Raw genomic sequence first — 17,428 nt, 5'->3', positions numbered from 1 at the left:
CCGGTTGGTTTATTTGCCTAATGGTGAAAACGTATTGGCTTCTCTAATTGGTTCCGTCCGTTTGACAGATAAAATTACCCTCCTAGAGTGCTTTTTGTTCCTAATTGAGTTGTAATTTAATTTATGTTTCTCAACTAAGTGACGACCTCAATTGTATTGATCAATTTAATACTTACATGTGTGCTATACAGGACTAAAAGAAGGAGCTGATTGGAACGGGAGCTAGGAAGGACGGACTGTATTATTTTAGCAACACGGATACGGTGCATCATGTGATTCTGTAGCTGCAAATTCAGATTTGGAATTGTGGCGTCGTCGTATGGGTCATCCTTCCGAGAAAGTGGTTAAGTTACTTTCGACTGTTAGTAGCAAGTCTAGTCTTAATAAAGGGTGCGAAGTATGTATGCGTGCTAAGCAACCTCGAGATAGTTTTTCCTTAAGTGATAATAAAGCGTCTGGCATTTTTGATAAAATTCATTGTGATTTGTGGGGACCGTATAGACATGTTTCGTCGTGCGGAGCTCGTTATTTTTTAACTATAGTAGATGATTATTCTAGAGCTGTGTGGGTTTATTTGTTAAATGATAAAATAGAAGTTTTCCGTATGTTCTTAATGTTTGTGGCTATGTTTGAGCGACAGTTTTCTAAAAATATAAAAGTAGTCCAAAGTGATAATGGTACGGAGTTTAATTGTTTACGTGAATATTTTGAGGCCACTAGTATACTTTTTCAGACTTCCTGTGTGGGCACCCCGCTACAGAATGGGAGGGTTGAGAGGAAACATAAACATATTCTATCGGTTAGGAGGGCCTTGAGATTTCAGGCTAAACTACCTATCTTTTTTTGGGGTGAGTGTATTCTTGCTGCAGCCCACCTTATCAATAGAACCCCAACCCCGTTATTACATAATAAAACTCCGTTTGAAATTCTGTTTAATAAACCTCCCTTGTTTGATGCCATTCGTACTTTTGGTTGCCTATGCTTTGCTCACAATCAGAAAACTAATGGTGATAAGTTTGCAAGTCGGAGTCGAAAGTGTGTTTTTGTGGGTTACCCCTTTGGTAAGAAAGGATGGAGATTGTAAGATCTTGAAACCAAAGTTTTTTTTATGTCTCGAGATGTCAAATTTATTGAGGACGTATTTCCTTTTGCTAATTCAGAGGATGTTAATATTGACTTTCGTGATTTTGATGCCAATGTTGACGTACATGATAATTTTGTGGATTTTGATGGATGTGTGGACATTGAGCATCATGATGAGCCTCTTGAGACTGCGGATGGCGCTTGCACGAGCCCAGGTCATGCTACTTCTCCAGGCAGCCCCACGCGTTTCCCAGGCGCCACGCCCAGTAGCAACGTAGTAAGCCCAGACGCAGCTGCGCAGGCCCAGTCCCAGCGTACTAGCATCGACGCCCAGTGCGAGCACCAGCACCAGCCCACTACGGACAGCGGCTCTCCGGGCGCAGCAGAGCAGTCCTTGGGGCGTGGGCTTCGTGAGAAAGTACCTTCGGTTCTCCTTCGTGATTAAGTGACTCACTCTGTGTTTGCTAAAAATAATACACCCTCCTATGCCTCTCAGTCTGATCCTCCTTTAGGTACGCCTTATCCTTTAGCACATTACATAAACTGTGATAAATTTTCTTTAAATTATAGTAAGTTTCCGGCGGCTGTTGTAAGTGGTCATGATCCCAAGTCCTTCAAGGAAGCCATGAAACACGAAGGTTGGAGACGGTCTATGAAAGAGGAAATTCGTGATTTGGAGGATAATGGGACTTGGACCTTAGAGCATCTTCCTCCTAGCAAACGTGCTCTAGGGAGTCAATGGGTGTATAAGACAAAATATTTGTCTAATGGTGATATTGAACGTCTTAAATCTCGTTTGGTTGTTTTTGGTAATCATCAACAGGAAGGCTTGGATTATGGCGAAACGTTTGCTCCGGTAGCCAAGATGACCACTGTTAGAGCCTTTCTTGCGATCGCAACTACGAAAAATTGGGAAATTCACCAGATGGATGTTCACAACGCTTTCCTGCATGGTGATATAAATGAGGAGGTTTATATGAAATTACCACCTGGCTTTGCAGTATCGGACCCGTCATTGGTATGTCGTTTGCGAAAGTCTTTGTATGGTTTAAAACAAGCTCCTAGGTGTTGGTTTGCAAAGCTTGTAGCGGCCTTAAAAGGGTACGGTTTTCTACAGTCCTATTCTGACTACTCTCTTTTTACTTACACTAAAGGCAATATTCAAATAAATGTTTTGGTCTATGTTGATGATCTTATAATTTCTGGTAATCATTCCGCTGCATTAGTTGGCTTCAAGGCCTATCTTAGTGACTGTTTTAAAATGAAGGATCTAGGTCCTTTGAAATATTTTTTGGGCATAGAGGTAGCTCGTAGTGCTGCAGGTTTATTTTTGTGTCAACGAAAATACACCTTGGATATTATTTTTGAAGCAGGACTGTTAGGGGCAAAGCCGAGTGGTTTTCCGATGGAGCAAAACCATCATCTGGGCCGTGTCAACGGCGACCTACTCTCGGATCCGGCAACTTATCGTAGGCTGGTCGGACGCCTGATCTACCTTGTGGTTACACGGCCGGATCTCGCATATTCGGTTCATATACTGTCACAGTTCATGCACGAGCCCCGTATAGAACACTGGGAGGCAGCCCTGCGCGTTGTACGTAACTTAAAGGGTACCCCTGGTCAGGGTATCCTGTTATGATCTGATTGTGACCTTACTTTGCAGGGTTGGTGTTATTCCGATTGGGCGGCTTGTCCACTTACACGTCGCTCTATCACAGGTTGGTTGGTGTTTCTGGGTAAGTCTCCTATTTTGTGGAAAACTAAGAAGCAACCTACTGTTTCCACTTCGTCTGCAGAGGCAGAATACAGGTCCATGACATCTGTTACCTGTGAGTTAAAGTGGCTTAAAGCATTGTTATTGAGTTTAGGGGTCCAACATCCAAAGGCAATTAAGTTGTTCTGTGACAGTCAATTTGCTTTGCATATTGCCCAAAACCCAGTCTTCCATGAACGTACCAAACACATTGAAGTTAACTGTCATTTTGTTCGAGATGCCATAGTTGACGGATTAATCTCTCCATCATATGTTCCAACAACTTCTCAATTAGCAGACATCTTCACGAAAGCTCTTGGGAAGTCACAGTTTGATACTCTTCTTTCCAAGTTGGGCATTTTTGACCCTCATGATCCAACTTGAGGGGGGTATTATGGATAGATTTTGTGATTATATTAAGATAAGGTAGAATATATTTGGTAGTTCTTATCTTTTATATTTGTTTCCTAATTTCTAGCTACCTAAGTTGAGATAACTTAGGATTAGGGTGTTTAAGATAAGCTAGGATAAGTTTTGGTGTTTGTGATGATCTAGGACTACTCTTGTATAAATATGGGGAATTGATCAATCAATAAAATCAAGTCACAAGTTTACATAATTTTACAGAATGCACAAGTTTATGCCCGCTAAAAATGCATGCAATTGTGTACAGAGAAGAAAATGCCAGTTGACTTTTAATTGGTAGTCTTTGAAACGCTACCCAATTGCTCTGTATAACTCCTCAAAAAAAAAAGGTTGTAGAGTATGTAAAATTAAGTACCATTAACTAATTTTCAATGCATAGAGAGTGATTAATTAACTTTTAAGTACAAATAAATTATCTACGGAGTACCATTTATCATAAATCATGATCAAATGTGATTTAATGTCTAACTGATTTTGCATATCATTGTGATTTGTTTGTTAATGGAGTAGTTTCATTGCATGCAAATTGAAAATTGAAAAACATTGGAAATGACGTTAATTAGTTAGACCAGGAATAAATGCGTATCACAATGGATCATATGAGTAGGGTGAGCATGGGACTGGTACCCGTACCGTTAACATTATCGGTTCGGATACCCGATAACCAATAACGCTAAAAATGATATCCATTACCGAACCAATAAGTTCGGGTACCCGAAGATTTTCGGTTCGGTTATCGGATATCCAATATGATATCCAATAATAAAAATTTAGACTTTATAATATAGTTATTATAATATCATTCAACACTAATCAACAATAATACCACATGATCATGACCAAATTACTAATAATTTACTAATCATTTAAATTATGAAGTGATTATGAAGTAAAGTAAGATTTTAGATTTTGGATAAATAGATTTAAGTAGGAAAAAAAATGAAAAAATTCCTTATCGGAACGGAACGGGTAACCGTTAATTTTAAAATGATACCCAATAACCGTACCCGGTAACAAATTATCGGATCGGGTACCCGAACCGTTATGGTTATTGGAACGGGTACCCTAATTTTCGGTTCAGTTACGGTTCGAATTTTCGGGTTTCGGTTTTTTCGGTTAACTTTTGCTCAGCCCTAAGATTGCAGGTTTATGTACATTATGTACATAAACTTGCAATCTTACTTTGATTTTATTTGGTTGGTTATATTCATGTCTAGCTACCTTGTTATACATGTGAAGCTAGTTCGATCCAATCCGATTCATGTAATAATAACATTACACCAATATTTTTAAGGAAAATTTGATTCTAATAATTTCACCTTTAACCGGTTCGCTGCTAATAATCCCACCTTTTGATTATTATCTAATAATCCTACCTTTGGGGGTATTCTCTTTTAATGGTCCCTTATGACCGGTAACTTGTTGTTTTTTTTTTAAATAAAAAATCCATTGGCCACCAGGAGGTAAGAGAAAATATTAATTTTTTCATTTTTGTTTTCAAAACGATAAGAAAGAAGGAAAGGGAAAAAAATTAATTTTTTAATTTTTTTTTAAGAGAAATATAAAAAAAATATTTTTTTAAAAAAAAATTCTTGGCCACCAGGAGGTAAGAAAAAAAATGAATTTTTTAATTTTTGTTTTCAAAACGATAAGGAAGAAGGAAAGGGGGAAAAATTACTTTTTTAATTTTTTTTAAGAGAAATATAAGAAAATATATATTTTTTTTTATAAAAAAAAAATTCCTTGGCCACCAGGAGGTTAGAAAAATAAATTAATTTTTTTAATTTTTGTTTTCAAAACGATAAGGAAGAAGGAAAGGGAAAAAAAATTACTTTTAAATTTTTTTAAAAAAAAAAAGAAATATAAAAATAAATTTTCGACGAATCACAAAGTGACACGTGGCATATTAGCCCATTACACCGGTCACCAACAGGTTAGGGACTATTAGAAGAGAATGCCCCCTAAAGGTGAGATTATTAGCAGCGAACCGGCCAAAGGTGGGATTATTAGAATCAAATTTTCCTATATTTAAAGAAAGAGACTAATTTACACCTCTGTCTTTAAAGAAAGCCCTGTTTTATGCGCATCGTTGTGCATGGAAAAAAGAAAAAGAGTGTCAAATGTATGCAACTTTACCCGTAAAAACGTAAGGTTATCAACGTTTTAATAGACTTTATACGGAGTGATACCTTTTGTCCTTTTGATTATGTGATTTAATGATGAAAAATGTGTACGCTACTTTTAATGATGAAAAATGTGTACGCTACTTTCTTTTTCAGATGATTTTAATAGTTAACACAATAGATTTTATCACACTAAGAAAAATTATAGTCATGTGTGATTTTTTGTTCTATATGTATTCTTAGATATCAAAGCATAAAGTTATACCCTGACAAGTATACCAGTATACTGTATAATCTTTTTTTTAGGTAGTGGTTGATAAATGGCTTTTTAATAACTAATTTAATTTGCTCACAAAACCACTTATAACCCAACAACATCAAGAGCCCCTTCTCAAATCTCAATAGTGAAGGAAATATAAAAAAGAAAAAATTGTCTTTGAGATTGCAGGGAAAAATTCATGAATTAAAATTAACACTTGTCTCACACTGAATTGCTCTTAGTATCGCTTTAAGAGATGTTAAGCAAATAATATTTCAATAAACCATAAAAATCATACTCCATCCGTTCTATAATAATTGAAACAATTAAATTTGACACATTGCATATGCAATGCATGCATGAGTTTAACCATTAATTTATATTTTTAAAAATTCTAAATATTATCAAAAAGTCAATGTAGTTAAACTTCACATTAATATCTACTTAAAAACATTTTATATGAAACTAATTGTTTTTTCCGACATTAATTAAAAACTATAGTTTAACTTAGTATATAAATAGTGAAAAAAGTTTAAATGTGTCAATTATTACGAAATACTCTCTCAGCCCCCTTTTGTTTGTACCATGGACCCACTGTATGTGAGAGTTTTTTGAGTTAAATGGTGCAAACAATAAGGGACAAAGGGAGTAATCCGTAGAGTGTAGCTATGTAGACTGAAAATTTAAAATCATACTCATCTCTTATTCACCACCTCACCTTGGATCCTCAACCCCATAATTGCCCACCCGCCTAAAAAAGGATTTTATAAATTCATCTAAGCCTAAAAATATAGGGGTAATGCTCTTATAGTCGAGGTGGTATTATATACTCCTGGAGTACTGTGGATCATGGTACTCCAAACCCAATATATATGCTTGAATTATTTTGTTTAAATTTTATGTTATTTTGCTTAAGTCTTGAGTTATTTTGCTAAAATAATATGTTATTTACTGATTTACTTCAAGCTCAACTCATGTTGTTTTACATAAAATAACATGTCCACTTATTTAAAAATAGCATATATAAAAATTGAAATAATAAGTTCACATCAAAATAACATTAACAGCGTTGAGTTTTAGGACATCAGGAAGAGAATCGAACACTTCAGGTGGTACTAAATTTTTGAACATGAACACATTTGAACCCTTAAATGGCTTCGAATCCATTTATTTCTGGAAAACCCAGAAAATTGAAAGAAGAAAAGAGGAGAGAGAACGTGTGTTTGATTTTGAGTTGGAGTAGCTGAGAGGAAGAGAGAGAGTGTGTGTGGGAAGTTGATTTCTGGGAAACCCAGAAAATTGGAAGAAGAAAAGAGGAGAGAGAAAGTGTGTTTAATTTTGAGTTGGAGTAGCAGAGAGGAAGAGAGAGAAAGAGAGAGTGGGAGGAAGATGACCGAGAAAAAGGGCGATGAATTTCTAATCAAAGTAGAGTAAGAGAATTACTTCATAGTCATATGCATGTATATATAACATATTACTTATTTAAAAATAACATATTACTTATTTAAAAATAACATATATATAGATTGAAATAATACAAAGTTCACATTAAAATAACATGAATTTTATAAACCTAGAATACCTTGTGCATGGTACTCTAGGAGTAAGATAGAAATTGCAGATTAAATAAGCTAAAGCACATAATTTACCCACTTGCTTTAACATTCTCTCTCCTCTTTTAAAGTATGTACCTCAAATTCTCAATTGAACGTGTCATCTAAATGAAAACGGGAAAAATATTTTGTAGCACCTAATAATTCTCCAACCATATTAAACCAATAGTTTTATTTTTAAAACTTAAATAACGAAGTGCCAAGTACTCGTACTATTTAAGAGGCCTAATCCAATTAAAAATTTGAGAGGACAGTAGATATCCAACCAGATCAAAGTGTTAGCATAGTTGGAAACGTTAGGACTAAGCAGCCAGCCCACAATTAGTACGTACCATCATCTTCGAGACTTTTAAATTGCTAATCAAGTTTTTTAGGGGTGACAACGTGACATCAATAAAAAGCATTTCATACAAACGAGCAACTCGGAGTGTTAGATGACAAATTAATAAATTTCCTAAAATAACATGAAGTCTGAAATATATGTCAAAATTACACTGACGATTATTGTAGTTAAATAATTAATGTTTTTTTTTTAAAATTAATAGTATTTTCACTTAAGCTATCTAATTATTTGACGTCATGGAGGCTTTCATTAGCTTTTATCTTAAATACGGAGTATAAATATAATATTTTATATTTCCTCCATTTTGTTTAAATGCATCACTTTGATTTTTGCACTATTCACCTATCATGGTTGACTTAATTTTTCACCTCTATAAATTAATAAATTTTAAAATATAATATATCATTAGATTAGTCATAATGTTTAGTTTCATAATATAATTTTGTTACAATTTTTACTAATATATAATCAAAGATATTAATGGTCAAAATTGCGTCTCGACAATTATGCCGATCAAACTAATACAAATAAAAAAAAAACAGAGGGAATTACTCCTTTTTTACTAATATTTACGCTTTTTAACTTGTGACATATGTGACAACAAAACATAACCACTAAAAAAGTACATGAATTAAAATATGACGACTATGAGATGAACGATGACAATTATCAATCACTTTACCATGCTTAGATCTAATTTGTTTATGTCAATAACTCAATTTATATATTCCAAACACTCCCTTGTTTCTCTTACTTGTATTGTTAGGTTTCCTATTTGAGCTCCCTCTACTATTTAAGTTACCTAATTACTTCATTTACCATATACTAGATGAAATCCTATGCGATGCACGATATATCATACATAAATCTCAAGAAAAGATATTTTCCAATATACACTATTTTTTTTTATAATTATTTGATTTATTTTACTATTTAATAATTTAAAAAAAAATCACATAATAATTTAATTAATATGTTATTGCCTATTAAAATAGTATAATTTTTTAATGTAATTTTTTATACGAATACATTTATTGTTGTTTTGTATTTTATTCGTTGTTGTTAGTCATATGACAATAATATGATATCTTTTTTAAAAAAAAAATTGTAAATATGATATTTCATTGATTATATATTAGGATATAATCTTTAATGTGAAAATATAATTTTTTTTTCTTATAAAAATAATTAAATTCTAAATTATTATTAGTTGTCTTTTACACTTGAAATTAAACTCATTAAACTATCAAATCTATATATCATTTTGTATATTTTTTTTTCCAGATATCTTGATCTTTGAGAGATTATTTGTCTATTCAAATTTTTAAACATCAATTTCACATGAATGTTTAAAGGAGGTAAAGTTTTTTTATTGCGTTAATTATAAGTTTTTTTTTTAATTTTCTTATGAAAAAACATCTTAGATATTTGAACCATTAATTTTATAATATAATCTTTATTTTTGTAATGATTTAAAATCCTAAGATCCCACGGTTTTTTATACATAAAATCACACAAAATATAATTTTTGTAATTAGATCATACTCATAATATATTTGATTAGTTTTCTATTGATTTTGTTAAGGATAACTTTTTATTAATTTTATGTAATTTATTCCCCTAATAAATATTTTGATAAGAACATTAAAAAGAAATAGATAAACATATAAACAAAACATGTATACTATTTATCTTCCATTTGATAGTATATTTATTGTTGTTTTGTATTTTATTCGTTGTTGTTAGTCATATGACAATAATATGATATCTTTTCAAAAAAAAAATTGTAAATATGATATTTCATTGATTCTATATTAGGATAAAATCTTTAATGTGAAAAAATAATTTTTTTTATAAAAATAATTTAAATTCTAAATAATTATTCACCAACTTTGTTCACACTCATATATATCTCTTCCATTTAATAAAAGTGGATAAATAGAATAGGTTACAAATAAAATTTATACAAAATTATTCTTTATAGTCTTATAAAATAAATCAAAACATAAACATATAATCATTAAGTATCCCAAATAAACACAATATAAGCAATAATCACAAATATATACTTAAACATGGATTTAAAAAATTAAGCTAAAAACTACCCAGCCATTTATGACCTAATAAAACTGACACAAAATTCGCTTGATTTGATTTTATAGTGATACGAAATTTTATTGGTATCGTATGATGCGTCAATTTGTAATGGTAATTTAATTATAACTGATGAATGATTTTTATTTTTTATCATAAATACTATCAAAATTTATCCATGGTAGATATATAAATCCTATCTAAAGATGATTTTTTTTTCTAAAAGATAATTTTTTTAGTTTTTTAAATAAACTAAATCCTAATAAATCACTATTCATTGTTTTTACTTACGTGGAAAAATTCTTAAATCTCATTCGTCAAGGTGGCAAGTGAATTTTTTTATTCAAAAATAAAATGAAAATCTAATTTTTAATGGGTCGAAAACATATTTTTGCTTATATATGTGGCGCTCTAAATGCTCTCTAAAAATGCCTACTTTATTTATATATATATTAGATTTACATTGATAAAATAATACATTAACCCATATGTTTAATAAAAAATGAGTAAACTTCACTTCCACAAATTCACTAGTCAAATAAAATTAAATAGCTTTCAATAATCTTCATTAGAGATACAGACCGCTTACATTAAAATATATATATATATATATATATATATATATAATAAATAATTACTCATCTCTGGTACTTTTTATTTTGTATACATATTTAACTATTTATTATCTCTTAAAAAAAAAATCTAAGAACCCTTCAAAAATAAAGTCTAAGATTAATTAGTAAAGAAGAAGTATTGAGTATCTATATTAAGTCTTAAGAGATTTGGTTGTCAAAAAAAGAAATTAGAATTTGCAAACAAGCTGAAAATCAAAACCTGACCTAAAAACTGAAATGCCCAAACCAAAATATGGTAAAGTAAGCCGAAATTTTACGTCAGAGTTGACCTTTTTTCAAACTAAAAATTCAAACCAAAATACGGATATCTGAATCAAAATAAAACCGATAACTCCAGTAATCGAATATTCGGATCTAAATTTGCACAAATTAGTGAAGAAACTTTACAGGGAAAAAGCATTCAAAGTTTGATTAAGACACATTTTAATCATTGTTTGAGTTCTTTTTATCTCCCCGATTTCTCTCCTAAATTTAAATTATGCATAATAATAATTCATGAATTGATTATAATATTGGAAATATACCAATTCTAAAAGCATAAATTATATTGAAATGGAATTATATTAACAAAACTTGGAAAAATACATCACATCGTATAAAATATTAGACAAATAAAATACAAATCTAATAAAAAAAATTACAATTAGCTTTTTCCCATCCTTCAATTACAGTTTTTAGCTTTATCCCATCGTCTACTCTAAGTAGAAAATATTGCGCCAAATGGCAGTAACAATTAGATTTTTGTTTCTAATGTCACGCCAATTGGGAGTAACAATTGGATTCGAATCCATCATATCACGTCAAACGACAATAGCAATTAGAATCGAACTCATAACGAGCGTACACGGTGTCAAACAACACCGCGTTCGTATTTAGACAGGGAAACCACGGTCAAGATAGCCGTGTTGCTTGATTGCAATTGCGGAGAGAAATCTCCGATGAGAGCTCTGAAAAAACAGAAACTCATACTTTGGTTTCGTACTTTCATTCTCTCAAAAGTGTGTAGACTTGCTAAGTGAAGGCCCAAATGAAGAATCAACGAATGGGTTGTTAGGAACTTAGGATTACTCATTCCAGATTTCTTTTTCTTAGGGGGGAGGCATTGTTTACCTCTGTTTTCTGCAAGTCTTCCCGTTTAGATGGGATCTTCGTAAGGAGATCTGTCATAGGAGTTAACGGTGCAGTTGTTTCAGCAACTACTTCCACTATTTTGCAGTAAGAAAGACTTTGGTTTTGTGCCATAATTGCCAAGAGTTCTGCCACCTGCACTTAACTAATAGAGTTTCATTATCCAAATTTCTCGTACTATCACTAACAAGATCTTGAAAAGCTCCATCTTAAAAATCATAACAGCAAGTACATGCCTGAGATTATCTAAGGAAAAAACATATTTAGTATACCCTTTAACAGTTGAATGAAAAAGTTTAGGGTAATGTTAGACTAATAAAGCATTTAATTTGATGAATGAAGGGCTAACAGCTACATCACATAGCAAGGAGTACAATTAGTATACCTGCAGATTTGAGACTAAGCCTCCAAATAAAGTGTCCTCCTGTGCAAGGGTCAGGTTATGAGTTTCCTTGAAACTATCAGTAGGCCTTTCCATACCTCCCGGTCTCACTATCTGAAAGTAATCACATGTACATTCATTAGATAATGACTGACAAAGGACTACTACCTAATCTAGCATGGTAGCACAGAAGCACTCACTGTGTAGAGAAATTTATCAACTCTTTAGAAACTCAAACAGTCATACCACAAGTTCAAAAGGTCAACTTCTAAGAAATCATCATTTTGACTTCTTTGACTGAGGCTTCTAACCATACAGTTCGTGAGCCAACTTTACCAGTTGCACCAGCAACAAATACAACATCTTCCTCTTTGGAATCAAGATTCTCCGTAGTTGCCTCAACTGTTGAAGAGCTGACCCTTACAGCACCTAGCAAAAATGCAAGTTTACTGTATGACGAAATAAGTTTTGGACAAAATGTGAATAACAAAATATAAATCCAAATTGGAACAATTCATTACAAAAGTTTAAAGAGCCCAACCTAGTACCATCTTGTGATAATGAACTGGTCCATTTAAACACTACTACAAATAAGTCGTTTTTTAGCAAATATTTATCAATAGAACACTTGGGCCATTCAAAAGTTTAATAACTTATTATCAGTACAAATATCAATATTCAGAACAACTTCAGGTGCATATTCTTAGCCACATGGATAGAATTTTGGGGTACACAATTACACATAAAGTATAATGGGGCTGACCGCCTGAAATTACAGCAATTTTATATCATCATGAATTATAATTCATTTTTTATTTATGTAATGAATTACGGGTATTTGATTACATATTAAACAACAATTTTAATAGTAGGAGAGTTAGTGAGTTACTCCTCATCTACACAGCTTATACTTGGTGCAAGCACATAGCTCGGATCTCCCACTTAAAGTGAGCTCTTGTCTCTCCCTACTTGGTGAGTACTTCCCGCACCATATCTTCTGGTGAGAACTCTTAGCTCTTCACATACTAAACTCAAAGTAAGCTAGCTTAATTATAGTTTATATGTATCGGCATGTACTCTATGCTAACCTCCAAACTTCAAGTGTCTTCCATCACAATCTCTCTTTCTTCCACCCACATAATTCTTCAAAAATGTTCCTAGCACTACTTAGTCTCATTCCTAAAACTTTCAATCGCATTTTACTTTTTAGCACACTCCAAGCCCACAAAATTCCATAACATCCAATTCTATATTTTTTTCTTACTTCAAACCTTCAAAATTCCATAAATTTTAAAAAACTCCAAACCTACACAAATACACAATCTTGTAATAAATTACAAAAATCACCTACACAAATCACCTCTGGTCAGGATTTGGCTAAAAGTTGGTGATTCTGACAAAGGCCTAAATGTTTTTAATCCTCCATCAGTCCCTTCTGTTAGAACCTGAAAAAAACGTCTTATAAGCTACAACATTATAATGAGACAGTGTCACTTAGCATTGCATTGTCATGTGCTTCCAAGTTTCCCAAAGATTCTTATGAAATTCTTAGTGTGTAATTGTGTTTACTTACTCTTTCTTTCTCTAGGAGCGACAAGATGCAATGTATAAGTTGGTGGATGAAAAGATTGATCTTATGCTGGTGGTTGGAGGCTGGAAGTCCAGCAACACCTCTCATCTGCAAGAAATAGCTGAGGAACGTGGGATCCCATCATATTGGATTGACAGTGAAGCAAGAATAGGCCCTGGAAACAAAATAAGTTACAAGTTGAATGTAAGTATAGAATACAGATATTCTACTGTTGTATCATATTATCAAAATGTTATTCCTCATATCCTTCTGCTATATCATATTATCCATATGTTGTTACTCACCATAGCTTATCTACTCAGCATGGGGAGCTAGTTGAAAAAGAAAATTGGCTACCAGAAGGACCAATCACTATCGGAGTAACATCTGGTGCTTCTACCCCGGATAAGGTCTGTATACACTTGAAAGTTGAAACATCTTTGGATTTTGACTGCTATAACTGCTAGGCTAGAATCTGAGTTTCTCATTTGAATGTTTATGATATTAAGCAGCACATACCATTATTGCTGCAAATAGAGATAAGATGGCTTCTGCGACATACCATTATGATATTAAGTAATATAAGAAGTATTTATTTGTATTTCATAAGAAAAAAGTTTCCGGGTTACAATTCTAGAGTTAAACCTATTCTAAATGAGCTATTTATGTTGACATAGAATCAGTAGAGCCACCCCATGCTCTCATTCGTTTCTTCGCTTGATTGGCCTGCAAGATAAACAAACAAAGAATTTATCGTTGTTCAAATGAAGGATCTAATAATCATTTAGACAATAGTCACATCTTGGCTGATTAAATTTTATAGGCATTGTAAGCTATAATATAAACTCAATAACTTATTTTAGTTGTGAAAAAATTGGGTAGCCCTTATATGAGTTTTTTTTTAGGGTGAAAAGAAGCTCAGATATCAAAACTTACTTCTTTATTCCAATTAGTCCTCCATGCAATGAGTAGCAAAATCGCGGTTTGAAGTAAAACACCAATTAGCAATCCTGCCCAAAGTCCATGAGCACCAAGCTTAAATTTGTAACCAAGAAGAACACAAACTGGTAGCCCGACTAAGTAGTAGCAGCCAGTGGTTATAAACGCGACCAAGGATTGCCATCCGGCCCCAACTGCAACACCTGAAGATCAAAGTTTCATGAGAATATGCACAATTTGTAAAATCCTAAATTCCTGAAAATGCTGAGATAGTTATTCTATTGTAGGAAGACATAAAACTTCCAATACTCCAATAGTATACCTTGAAGAACTATCTGGATGCTATTAACAAAGATGGTAGCTGCAAGTAAATAACCAAGCTTCGAAGCCTCATATATGACAGGCGGCTTGTCAGAAAACAACTTCGGAAACTGGTCCTTCAATGATATGATCATGACTGTGAAAATGGTCCCTATTATTGCTGATGTCAAAATTGCCATTAGAACAGCAAATTTAGCAACCTTGGGGTGTCCTGCTCCTAACTCGTTAGATACTCTCACGCTGCAAAACCATGATGAAACATTTAAGTTCTGTTCTTCGATCTGTCAATACAGAATCGCGAGATGTGGAGAGTGAAGATATCATATTGATGCTTACCTGACTGCTGCATTAAAGCCTAGAGCAATCATTAGAGTCCAGACATCCAAATTCATACTGCAATTAGAGTCGGATGTGAGCTTCTAAGTCTATACGGTATCACTGCTAGTTAATATAACTTCTAAAATCTGATATTGAGATTTTATACAGTGGCTAGATATAGAAGTGCAACGTGACATGACTATTTCTCTTACCATGTTGAAACGGCATCAACTGCAACTTCTGGATCCTTTAACCACCCCACCATGAGGATTATAATTGTGAAATACCACAGCTCCAAGCTGCCAAATCAATAACATATTCAGAAATCATTAGAAAGAAAAGAGGCTCCAAAACGCGTTCAAATAGGTAAAACAACCATCAATTACCATAGCATTATAGCCGAGGCTAGTGTGAGCTTAATGAAACCCTTCAAAGAGAAAGCCAACAACGAAAAACCAGTCCAAGAATCAGGGAAAAATCCTGACATAATATAGATAAGCTGCCCAAAAATGAGGAGAAACCAAGACAGATTCCCAACCATTGCAGCACCTAACAACCCATGTGAAAACTTCATTACTACAACCCAATTCAACAATGCATGTACTCCCAAAACAGATAACGACATAATCGTTGTCACCCTGACTTTACTCTGAGATTGGAGGAACTTCTGAATAGGGAAGTTTAAGGCATATCCAAACATTTGAGGAATAGACCACAACGCGTATTTTCCTGCAAGTTCCGAAATATGTTTGTCTTGTCGAAGGAGCTTTAGTATCGGCGAAGTAAAGATGTATACTGGTGTTAGAAGCAGGGCAGTAGTTAGAGTAATAATCCATGATCTTTGCATGTAAATTCCAAGCATATTGAACTGTCCTGCGCCTACTGCTTGTCCACATAATGTCTCTAGAGCACTCCCCATCCCAAGCTACTACAAAATTAACAACACAAATGCTCAAAATTGTCTTTAATTCAATATTCAACAACTTAATTCAAAACTTATAAAAATTAATTTTTAAATAATCAAGATTTTTTGTTACAATTCCCTTTTATACCCAATAAAAAACCCACAAATCAGAATTAAATTTGCCAAATATACTGAAAAAAGAAGTCATTTCTCCATCTCATTGACATTGGATAAGTAAATATCAATGCAACTTGACATAGACACAACTCACACAAGCTTGAACTTTCACTTGTATGTAAAGAATTGAGTCTCAATCTAGTCCGAAAAACCAAAAATGTTGAATTTCACTTCGAATCCAAACATTCAATCCAATCCAATCCAATTAAACGAAAAATTAAAACTTTATCAAGACCCACCTATCCAAAACACAAGAAATTAAAACAAAATTCACAATGAACATGTAGTATTACAACCAGTACCAAAAAAAAGTAACGTCATACTCATCTTTGTCCACAAATAATAGTCCTATATAAAACCCGTTGTAACTAAATAAAAAAAAAATTACGTACCATGAGGCCGTAGACAAAACCTTTAATAACATTCTGAACGATAGACACAGCTGCAAGCTCAAGGGTGCCCAAATGCCCAGCGTACGCCGCCGTTACGAACTCTAACGAGTACTGCGAGACTGCCGTTATAATCGTAGGCCCTGCTAATTTCCACAACTCCTTCAATTCTTCCCATACTCTACTTGTAGTAAAATTCTCATTGCTAAGTGTATTGTTTTGCTGCTCCAATTCCATTTTCTACAAAAACTGTTCTTTTTTTGGACTAAAACATGTTCTGGTATTTTTGCATATATGTTGTGTAAACTCCTATCAATACAACATGGATTTCCATGTTATAGGAATATAGGGGTGCAACAAGTATATTTTGAGAGTGATGCGGAAAAACGGGTAATATATTTATTAATGCAAATCAAGTTTCGCGAAATGATATGGTAAAATGGTACATACAAAGAATGCACAAGTTTATGCCCACTAAAAATGCATGCAATTGTGTACAGAGAAGAAATTGACAGTTGATTTTTAATTGGTAGTCTTTGAAATGCTACCCAAATGCTCTGTATAAGTCCTCAAAAAAAAAAAAAAAAAAAAAAAAGGTTGTAGAGTATGTAAAATTAAGTGCCATTAACTAATTTTCAATGCATAGAGAGTGATTAATTAACTTTTAAGTACAAATTAATAATCTACGGAGTACCATTTATCATAAATATGATCAAAAGTGATTTAATGTCTAACTGATTTTGCATATCATTGTGATTTGTTGTTAATGGAGTAGTTTAATTGCATGCAAATTGAAAATTGAAAAACATTGGAAATGACGTTAATTACTTCAAAGACCAGGAATAAATGCGTACCACAATGGATCATATGACAGATGTAATTTTTTTTTTTTTCCATTCAAGGGAGGAATAAATCCAAGGATATGACAGATGTAAATAAACCTGCATTCTTACTTTGATTTAATTTGGTTG

The 17,428-nt window shown here is 32.9% G+C and overlaps 2 protein-coding genes across 2 annotated transcripts; both read right to left on the bottom strand.

Moving 5' to 3' along the window:
* Window positions 1–11,382: 11,382 nt before the first annotated feature.
* On the bottom strand, window positions 11,383–11,944 carry LOC110698505 (protein TIC 62, chloroplastic-like). The gene is made up of 2 exons (XM_021875946.1): window positions 11,843–11,944; window positions 11,383–11,592 (listed from the first exon to the last, which is right to left on the bottom strand). The coding sequence occupies exons 1-2, from the start codon at window positions 11,933–11,935 to the stop codon at window positions 11,398–11,400; spliced, it is 288 nt and encodes a 95-aa protein (XP_021731638.1). The 5' UTR covers window positions 11,936–11,944; the 3' UTR covers window positions 11,383–11,397.
* Window positions 11,945–13,868: 1,924 nt separating this feature from the next.
* LOC110698503 (protein DETOXIFICATION 33-like) lies at window positions 13,869–17,138 on the bottom strand. The gene is made up of 7 exons (XM_021875944.1): window positions 16,461–17,138; window positions 15,374–15,912; window positions 15,200–15,286; window positions 15,006–15,062; window positions 14,671–14,909; window positions 14,346–14,551; window positions 13,869–14,135 (listed from the first exon to the last, which is right to left on the bottom strand). Exons 1-7 carry the CDS (start codon window positions 16,692–16,694, stop codon window positions 14,073–14,075), a joined length of 1,425 nt encoding a protein of 474 aa, XP_021731636.1. The 5' UTR covers window positions 16,695–17,138; the 3' UTR covers window positions 13,869–14,072.
* Window positions 17,139–17,428: the final 290 nt, after the last annotated feature.

Source organism: Chenopodium quinoa, unplaced genomic scaffold (genome assembly GCF_001683475.1).
Source record: "Chenopodium quinoa cultivar QQ74 unplaced genomic scaffold, ASM168347v1, whole genome shotgun sequence".
Taxonomy (NCBI): domain Eukaryota; kingdom Viridiplantae; phylum Streptophyta; class Magnoliopsida; order Caryophyllales; family Amaranthaceae; genus Chenopodium; species Chenopodium quinoa.
Note: the sequence above shows the minus strand (reverse complement) of the source record. Positions and strands in the feature narration are given on the sequence as shown.